Here is a 10739-nt window from a genome sequence, read left to right on the forward strand (position 1 = left end):
GACACGACAGAGATAAATTGCTGCACATGTCGAGCAAGTGCAGATAAGAAAACCATAGAGAAGTACGATGATTGTGAAAAATGTCAGTTTACTTTTTCGTTAGCCGTAAAACGCCACCGCGGCGAAGAACGCCAAGTTGAATGAGCGTCGTGCGAAAATTACATTGTGATTTCTATTTGCTGATAACTGTTGGGTAACCCGTGTACACGCAAGGAAAAACATCGAAGAACTCCGATTTCGTGAAAATCAATAAACATAAAAAAACTTACGCCGAATCCGTCCAAAAACAAAAACAAAAAACCTGCCCTGCACCAAGCTGGCCCTGTACCAATGGGAATCCATGTAGCCTCAGACTATTATCGCGATTGCTCTTCTTTTCCATTTCCTCTTGTTTTTTGCAGTATTCTGTCTATCACCTGGGCATCATCGCATCTTTGCGGCTGATTTCGTGCGCTGTTGAAATACGCGCTTCAGAAAAAGCCGATTTTCACTTTTTTTTTTTTTTGCACTCGTTGTACCATTAGAGATTTCGGCTTCCGGTGTATTTGATTAAGTTCGCCATGGGTTTCCTGATTCTGTAAAAAAAAAGAAAAAAGAAACTAGCTTGACTAGGCAAATTTCAAAGTTCAATTCAGAAATTTCAATATATTGCAATTAAATTCGACAGAACTATTTTTGATGGCAAACTTAATTGCCGCACGGGAGCCGTTGACCCCATATTTTTCAGTTCTACCGTTTTCTTATAAACCCAAAATGACATGTTTCGTGAATTACCCTGTATGTAGTTTCGTGTTGTAACGGCAACATATATGTTTACTTACTGAAGCTGGGGGCGAAAGGCACCGCCCCCCCCCCTCCCCACGCAACCCGCGTGACAGCACCGGTGATAAGCAGAATGTGACATTTTCACTGACTGATAAACTTTTCCAGAATTCGGAAGTATGTAATTTTCGTTGTCGCCGGATGAAATCGAACCGAAACTGAAGAAGAAATGCGCACGCGAAGCCCGGAAAGCAGAAAAAGAAAAAAACATCGAAGCAGCGCCGTTGTTTAGCTCTTCTTCGAAGCTCACGATTTCATACTCGTGTGTGTGTGTGTGCACAAAGAAATATTAGCGCGTTGCATTTTTACACGAAACCGATATTTGGTGCTGGACACCATGCAACGATCTAACATGTTGGCAACCATCGGAAATCTCTGGATTGAATTGGATTGGATAGCCGCATAGATCAATGTGCGTAGTGGCGAATTTGCAAAACAGAACGAAACCTTTGCATATCGCTCCCGCGTTGGTGTTCTACCGATTGGGGACGAGTACTCGAAGGTCTCAAAATTGTCGACAGCGAGCACATGGCTCTTTTTCGTTCTATTCATAGGTCGTTGTCACCTGCCAGACGTACCCTGATCGCGACAAGCTCTGCTGGATATCACGAAAAGGTAGCAGTTCGGTAACCTTTTAGAATGTGCGTAGTTACTACAGCGTCATTAGATCGTGTACCGAAAAAATATACTGTACCACGCCAATTTTTTAGAGATAGCTCGACGTAAAAATCTGAACCTTTCTCCGTGTTATAACAGATTACGCACAATTTACGTATTTTCTTTCGACATGGACATCTACGGACGGTATCGACCAAAACCACCGGCGATCTGCTGCATAACGCTTTTCTTTTACGTTCTAGGTAATCGATCATTACGAAAATCCTCGCAATGTTGGTTCACTGAACAAGGACGCCAAAAACGTTGGAACTGGCTTAGTCGGCGCCCCGGCTTGTGGTGATGTGATGAAGTTGCAGGTAGGATAGATATATACGTACTTTTCATATACTATATACTATATATATATATATTTGTCTAGCTTGTTTCTGGTTTTATATACCGCAAATGTCTGGACGTTACTGTTCTCGTTATTTGAGATGTCTTTACGTGGATAAAGCGTTATGTCTAATATGTTCTTAACGTGCGACACTGCCGTATTGGTGTCAAGGTCTGACACGTGCTCTAGTTTACGGCGGTTTCTGTAACGCGTCTTGTGGGATCTGACTGACTTTTCAGATCATGGTTGACGATAATGGCAAGATAACGGACGCAAGGTTCAAGACATTTGGCTGCGGCAGTGCCATTGCTTCCAGTTCCCTGGCAACAGAATGGATTAAGGGCAAATCTGTAAGGACCTTTATACATTTACTCTCCATAACCACCACCTGGGTAACATGGATGAGCCGCGACAGTTAACCACGTTTTCCCGCCGTCGACTCAGCCTTGTGTGTTTCAGAAATAAAAGAGTGACACTCCATTTAAGTGCGACGAAGTACAGTCAAATACAGCAGGTACTTAACATCGTATCGCTTAGCAGAACAGAAAACACATGGAATGTATGGCACACTCCCTACTGTCATTTTACACCCTCTCCTGCTGTGCGGAAACCTGTTTGCTTGCCTGTGCATTTCTGTTTCCACTTGTCAAGTACATTGACTGTTGCAGGTCTTCCAATTTATGTATTGCCTACTGTACATCGCCGCCTTTTGTATTTTATTTTTTGTGCCCTCAGTCCTCTGTAATAAGAATTTGTATTTCCTCCTCACCACCTTCTTTGTCCCCTTTCTCTGATCTACATTAGTATAAATATCTCTACCAAGTGTTCAGTGCATCACACTTGATGAAGGAAGGACTCCGTCTGAAAGCTTGTTTTTCAGTAAAATAAATGTTTCAATCTCTTTAAATACCTAGCTTATGTATTTCAGGAAAATGTACCTGTGCTATGCATGCCAGCAGTGAGTACAGTTATCAGTTATTCCTTCGTGGTTTGCTGCAGGTAAATGATGCCATGAAGATAAAGAACACTGAAATCGCCAAGGAGCTGAGCTTGCCTCCGGTGAAGCTGCACTGTTCTAGTGAGTAACTTATGCCCAGTTTCCTGAATACATAAATTGTAAGCTCTGGGGTCAGGGTTACTGACCAGGGGCCGGATTCACAAACATATTAGTATCGTACGATAAAGTGGCTCTAAGATGTTGCAGCCCGCAATGCCAGTACGATGTCTTGTAAACCTGATTCACAGAGCTGTCTTAGTGGAGAGAGCATGTCCCGGAGTCGAGGAAAGTGAAGTTGCGCACCTCCAGTTACGTGCAGCCCCATCAGAAAGAGTGAACGAGTACAGGAGTATGTTTTCACCACGGCAACAACGACAGATATTTGCAATTGCACCAATAAGAGCCGTCCCCCTCCGCGTGGTTTTGTAGTACAACAGACGTATGCGTTTCAGAAGAACAATCCTGTCATAGTCTGTGCGGAAATGCCAGCCAAGCGTGTGTGACAGCCAAATTTTACTGAGCGCGAGGTGGAGGCGCTTGTCGGAAGGCTACTAATCGCAGAAATCTGTCATAGATGACACTGACGATGGGCCATAACACTCCTTGTCTAAAAGTAAAGTTTGGGCCTCCCTTACAGAGAGCCTGCTTGCAGTCTCTGGCATAAAACGCACACCTGCTGACGTGAAGAAGAGATGGACTGATTACAGTAGTTCACTATAAAACTATAGGCAGGAATTTTAGCTACAACACACTGTGCCACCTGTGGGCACGGTCAGTGTGGGCTCCGCGAGAGAAGCTGGCAGAATGCTGGAGCGGTATTGGTTTGTAGGAGCGTCGTACAGTCTGAATCGCTCTTATTGACAACACACATTTATCTAGACGGCACTGCACTGCAGCGGACTCTACAGACGATCGACGCGAGCAAAATATCCAGTATGGATGAGATTTGTAACGCGAATGAACGCAAACGGGCAACTTGCAATTACTTTCCGCATTCATTTGTCATTATTCAAATGTCACGCAAATTTTAACTCTGGATTCACAGCTAAGTACCCGGCGTCCTTCACAAATGGCAAAATTTCTAGCGTGCGCAGGATGAACAAGTTTGAGTACGCAATATAAAAAATAATAAAATTATGAAACCAGCTACCACAGGTTAGCAAGCATTTGAAATTCCATATCACAGATCAGCATAGTAGCGAGCCTTTTTCCTTGGTCCCACTGAGCGCTTTGGTTGGCGTGACTTTGCCCTTTGAAGAGCATTATAAAAAATCAAGGTGTGGGTCTTATATGCAAACAGCCGGTATGAACTAATAAGAATAACCAGATTTTATGATGTTGCTAGACCGTGAGATCCTCGCTTAAAGACCTAAACACATGGAGTGTTTTTCTGACGTTTTCGGGACGCGCTTGGCGTGCGTGTGACCTCTGAAAAAAACTGTCTTTCAACGTGCACGGAGGGTGTACGCCAGAATTTGTCAGCTACAGATATTCACGCGCATTTTCCAAGAAGTAGACAGAAGGATGGGCGCCGTGCGGGAGACAAGGCTGTGTATGAGTAGCTCGCGTAAATTTTTGGGACATTATCCATCACACTCAATTTACTTGTACATTTTAATGATATCTGGAAAGAACAAACGCAGGAAAGAAGGGCATCGGCACTTTCTAACAGACATTTGTGGTTGACGAATATAGCAAGAGTGGCGCGCGTCACTCGCTCCGTACGCATCCCATGTGTTTTGGGTGGTCCCGCGGGCATTTCTTTGCTGCGTGTGCGAGGCTATGGCGTACGGGCAACATTTTGACGCTGGGAAAACGTCCCATGCATTTTGGCCTTAACAAATGTTTATACTAGTTACTTAATCCTGTAAAGCAATCATTGTTTTGTTCACTGCAACATAATTACCAATTCTTCCTGCAAGACAAATTCATATGCTAGCAAGTGTGGAACATTTAACAGGAATACTGTGGTATTGAAGAACAGTGACACTTGGAATTGGAAATGAGAATAGTGAATATGAGGAACAACGAGCTTGACAAGTGAAGGAATATGCAAAGACAGAAACGTATCATAACAGAAGCAATCTGTTGAGTACTAGAAGTGTTGCAGTCCCTTGCGCCACACTGCAAAAACCTTCCACTGCAAAAACCTAACGAGCAATGGTAATTATGTTCAATATATGATTCAACAAACTAGAAACCACGTATAGCACCTGCGGTATGGCACAAGCTTAATAGGCAGCACGGGCTTTGCCGGCATTGGTTTTTGGCCTGTTTTATTCCTAAGCTTTATGAAACACAGTCATATAGAAAAACATACACATCTTTGAAGCCAACTGTGCACCTGAAAAAAGAGGTGTATACCCTAAGCACACTACATCGTGAATGGACTGAGCCAGGATGCCCACGGTCTCCATAGGAAATGCCCCCCTCGTGGCGCCACAGTTGCTACAAAATGGCCACACAGTGGACACTGTAATTCTGGTTTATGAAAGTGACTCTCAGGGATGTTCACTAGTGACGCTCTTTTCTTAAAAACTCGATCATGCCGCAAAGATCTCGGTGATTCAGATTCCAGCACAGCTAAGTACGCTGCAGTAAACTTTCTGCCTTGGGTTCCACCGTTGATGAATCGAAGATGCCCGAACAGAAGTTGCGAAGGAATGCTGGTGGCTGCACGACGCGAGTCCGTCACGGAGCGAGCAGAAACCAGTTTAGGGTACTAGCAACAATAACTGACAGGGTGTCCCACCGAAAAAAAGGGCCAGGTGCTAAAGAAAAAACTAAGTGCTTTACACAAATGGAACCAACTGTACGTGCTTGGCAGTTGTGTGGTATAACCAAAAATATTTTTTCCATCGCCCCTCGTCAATTAATTAGCGGTAATTCATTTTCTAACTTTATAATTATCGGTTTTAGCTGTCAGATGTCAATGAGGAAGTTGTAGTACATGTCGAAAAACACACAGCTGAAGTGGTTCGAGGTCGCTATGGCTTGTGGTTTCGTTTTTTCCCAGGTTTAAAAGTTGGTTTCAGATGCCGGGCGGACCGCAGATTGCTGCCCACAATCTGGCACCCGCGCGCGACGACGACTCCAGAGCCCTTCGGCGTACATTGACCTCGAGATTAGTGCTTGGAGACCATCCTTGGGCCACGTCACACAAGAGGAAGATATTTCACCTGTTTCACGGCACCCCTATCAAAGTGCACTGCAATCGTTGCGCGTGGGCACTGGGCTATGGGGAGCGCATTGTGGTGCGCGGTAGAGCCCTGCGCGGATGAGGGTTTTGGCATCTGACCCGCATCCGCAGCACAACAGTTTACAACAGTTTACATCCGCATCCGATCCGCTGACCAAAACGCACCACCTGCATCCGATCCGCAAAATCCAACCTCGCGCAATCCACATCCGATCCGCACACCGCAGAATGTTCTGAATTTTCATCCAAATCCGCAAGTATCTTGCGGATATCCGCGGATGTCCGCTTCCATCCGCGGATGGTGCAGGGCTCTAGTGCGCGGGGCTTCTGAAACCAATTTTTAAACCCTGGAAAAAACGAAACCACAAGCCATAGCAACCTCGAACCAGTTCAGTTGCGTCTTTTTCGACATGTACTACAACTTCCTCATTGACATCTGAGAGCTAAAACTGATAATTAAAAACGGGTGACAAGGGGCGATGAAAAAAATGCTTTTGGATAGACCACACAACCGCCAAGCACGTACTGTTGGTTCCATTTGTGTAGAGCACTCTGTTTTTTCTTTAGCCCCTTGCCCTTTTTCAGTGGAACACCCCGTATACATGGTGGACGTTATCTCGGGTCGAGACTGGCCGTCTCTCCCAAAACTCGGATGCAGCCCTCTCCCGTATGAGTTTGTCATCCTTTTTCTTCCATTGTCTATCTGGGCCTTTTATTTACAAACATCAACGTACCACCCACAGGTTCTCAACGAATCAGAGTGATAATTCACACTTTCCCACTACCCCGATTGGGCACTTCGAAATCCGTGCAGTCAATAAAGTCCACCCTGGAAAGCCTTACTCAGAAATACACTAAGCCGTCAACACAGTTGTCACACTACAAAGCAAGTTCATAAGTGAACATCACATAGACTAAACGGAATCAGTGGATTAGCCTGTTAGTAGACACTCTTTCTAGTGTATAAAAGTAGGTATAAAAAAAGTTAGTATAAAACTCTACCCCATTAGCGTATCATCCCAAGTGTGGTTTTGTCAACAGTGGGCAAGGTGAAGACCCTCGTGAGAAAAAATGAAAAATTATGCACTTGATACTGCAGACAGACTCAGACCACATAGAGAAAAATCACATATCCTGATGACAATAATATTAAGAAACAGAGAACTTAACCGCCACCACGATGGCCGTAAAGGCGATTTGCAGTGTTGTACAGTGCTGGACAAAAGTTTACGGAACGCGCGAGTGGCGTATTTTCTCTGGGCAGAGACACCCTAGCGGCGAGCGGAAGCGGGCGAGTCCACGCGTTTAGAGGGATGAAAGAGTGCGCTTGTGGCGACCCACCGTGGTAGTAGTGGTAACTTTGCTTTTGAGTGTAACGAACGCCAAAATGGCTTCGTTTTCGGTCTCCTGCGCCGAGCACGAGTGGAAGTCCCTCCGCTATCGGAGAGATAACAGGGCGCTAAGATGAATTGAGGTGACAACGGGCTGCAGTGCCTCGCTTTTTTCTTTTTTTACGCCTTTTTTTACGCAGCGCCCAGACTTAAACGTCATCGAAAACGTCTGGGGCAGCCTGAAGAATAGGATGAGCAAGAGACGGACGCCTAGAAGGAGCAAGGACGCACTCTGGGAATTTATAGAAGCAGAGTGGTCCTTGCTACGTGAAGACGTGGACCTTGTCCGTCGGCTATACGCTTCCCTTCCTGTGCGTATGGCACCAGTTATTGCTGCGAAAGGGGGCCGACAAAGTACTGAGACAGTATCGTCTCCCCCTGCCTCTTCTTTTTTGTGTGTGTGTGTGTGTTCAAGGGTATACGCTCTTTTCTTCTGCTTTTGTCTAATAAAAAAAGAAAAAAGGCACTGCGAGCCTGTTGTCACCTCAATTCATCTTAGCGCCCTGTTATCTCTCCGATAGCGGGGAGACTTCATTCCCGCGATAGCCACCCGCGCTCGGTGCAGTAGACTGACAACGAAACCATTTTGGCGCTCGTTACACTCAAAAGCAAAGTTACTACTACTACCACGGTGGGTCGCCACAAGCGCACTCTTCCATCCCTCTGAACGGGTGGACTCGCCCACTTCCGCTCACCGCTAGGGTGTCTCTGCCCAGAGAAAATACGCCGCTCGCGCGTTCCGTAAACTTTTGTCCAGCACTGTACTACGCCTCGACAGCTCGCATTGCACTCTCGTAAATTACAAGAATCTTTCGGCGTGCATGCTTTGTGAAACCACATTTTCTCGTATGACGGAGTCACGAAGTTTTGTCGTACTAGCCTTTGGTGAATCTAACCCCGGTACATTTATGATGTTCCAATACGAAGGCTTAGTGTTGCATGTAATGTGTGCTTCTATATGATTCCGGAAGACAAAAGACATACATGCGTTTTCTCATGATCTCTAGCTTAGTGCCTTGTGGCCTCATTTAAATGAATAATCGAAACAAAGAAAATATTGCTTACTGTTATTGGCACACATGGTTTTTACTATAACCGTTTTACGTAAAATGAGGTAGCTCCATGTATAAAACAATGAACCAGTGAAATATACAGCAAAAGGAAAACAATTTATCTTCTGACCATTGTAGGGTCACAATTCTTGTTTACATTACTCTTCATACAGGGTGTTTCACATGACATGTCACAAAGTTCTATTCAAAAATCTACTTGCCTGAATATTATGGGGTGAACAGTATTTACCTACAAGGACTTTTTGCAGTGCACTACAAGTGATGTCATCAAATTTTAAGGAAAGAAATTTAATTTCTTGAATTCAACTGGGAACTTTGCCAAGTTCAAGTGATGTTTTCTTGACAGAATCAGGAAGCACATTGCAGATTTACCCAAATCCACAAAAAAATATGCTCCATAGTGCAATATTAACAGCTGGCAAAAATATGCAGGAATGGTCGCTTAAAAAGTGCCATTGCTGGGCCACGGCCAAATTCTCTGTAAAGTTAATGCCAAAAGTGGTGGAAGAGAACTGTGGCCTGCCTTTTCCAGTTTCCTTCTCACTGCTATTACAGATAACTGTGGTCTTGTAAATTAGCTGCCGTGATCAGCACTAGAAGGGAAACTGAAGGGGCAGATCTCCTCCTCACATTGGCTTCTTAACGGATAAGTGAGCACGGCTTGCACTTCTTGGAGTGCTCTTTTTTTTGTGTGTGTGTGGGTGAATTTTTCCAGCAGTTACCATTACACTTGGTAGCATATTTATGTAAATACACAGTGTGGCTTCCTGATCCTGGCAAGAGGACATTATGTTAGCTTGGCACATTCCAGATTAATTCCAATAAAATTTAATGCACTGTATTGGAATTAAAGGAGTACAGAGGGCCATCCAAAAAAAAAACAAAAAACAGATTAAGACATCTGATGAAAGTGTGTGTGTCATTTTGCCGAATAGCGCAAAAGGTTTTCGTGTACGCAATTTGTTTCCCAGAAAAAGCTCACATAAACATGGCTCCGCGCGTTCACCCTTCACTCGCGACTCTGGGAAAAACGAGGAGGAGGAGGTATGATGCCACATCACTGATGACGTTACAGGGGGAACTCGTTCTGATTCACTGAACTGTGGGTGTCTGCGCCCTGTTCCTTTGTCGCCGTAAACCAGTCTTGTCAGTTCCCCCGGAGAATTAGGGATAGAAGGGGCGGCCGAATCATTACCGAGCCAGGAGCAGTGCTTTTTCGGAACCTTGAGCAGCTGAGTAGCAGACAGGATTCCTCTGGACCAATCAGTGAGCGTGGCCCCTGTAGTGTCAGTGCGAGGTCCCAGGCAGATCAGAGGCTGGTACTGCTCTCCACAAGCTAAAGATGCATAGAAGATGCGACCTGAGCGTTGGTTGCAGTTGTGTCACCAGGGCCGGCGAGAGAAATTACGGGTTCCGGGGATCCCCCTCCTCAAGTCTCAATAACACAGTGTTTCTTCTTTATATGACTACGATAGGCATTGGGTTGCGCGGGGCCCACCTGCCCCACCCTCTCGTCGCCCGTTTGTTTCGCCTTTGAGCCTTGGTAGAGCATCTCCCTGGCACCTTACAGAGGGTCTTCTGCCAGAAACGATTTACTAGAAGTTTCAGTATTTTCATATTTAATTGCTTTCTCTGTAAATGTTGTCTTTTTTTTTCTGTATGTCTTTTAATGCATTTCTACAACTTGTAACGTTTCTTGCAGTGCTGGCAGAAGATGCAATAAAAGCAGCCCTCAGTGACTACAAGCGCAAGCAGGAAGGAGACAAGGCCACAGAGAAAAGTGCAAACAAAGGATAGCTTGTTGAGTGCAGTAGGGGTCTTGGGTGAAGTGTAGAAAAACGGAGGTAAATTAATAAAAATGGTATGTAGCGCCACGTTGTAACATAGACCATTGTGGCATGTGTTTAGAAAGGTTATTGTTTGCTTGTACTGGTGTGCCAAGGGTGTGTCAGGCACAATGCTTGTATGATACCTTTGAGTAAAACATGAAAATAAAAGATTTCACCTCTCAAGTTTCGTGTGAAAAGCAAATAGCACTGCTAGCCCACTTTGCCTTCTGTTTGTCTGGAACACGTAAAAGCTGTGAGTGATGATCCCAAGATCAAACAAGGAGCAGCAGACGAATGAGGTGGTGTAGGAGTGTGGCGGGAAACATAACCTAGAGGCAGGCAGTACGAGGCTCAAAACAAGAACATCGGATAAACAAATCGTTCGCAAACATAAGTACCGATCACCAGAAGTACAGAACAGCATATGCACCACG

At 45.0% G+C, this 10739-nt stretch overlaps 1 protein-coding gene across 1 annotated transcript; it reads left to right on the forward strand.

Annotated features, from left to right (window-relative positions):
- The first annotated feature begins 1214 nt into the window (after positions 1-1214).
- Positions 1215-10488, forward strand: LOC135388352 (iron-sulfur cluster assembly scaffold protein IscU-like). The gene is made up of 5 exons (XM_064617854.1): positions 1215-1437; positions 1683-1796; positions 2056-2166; positions 2816-2894; positions 10179-10488. Exons 1-5 carry the CDS (start codon positions 1351-1353, stop codon positions 10271-10273), a joined length of 486 nt encoding a protein of 161 aa, XP_064473924.1. The 5' UTR covers positions 1215-1350; the 3' UTR covers positions 10274-10488.
- Positions 10489-10739: the final 251 nt, after the last annotated feature.

The sequence above is a fragment of the Ornithodoros turicata genome, chromosome 3, assembly GCF_037126465.1.
Source record: "Ornithodoros turicata isolate Travis chromosome 3, ASM3712646v1, whole genome shotgun sequence".
Classification (NCBI taxonomy): Eukaryota; Metazoa; Arthropoda; class Arachnida; order Ixodida; family Argasidae; genus Ornithodoros; species Ornithodoros turicata.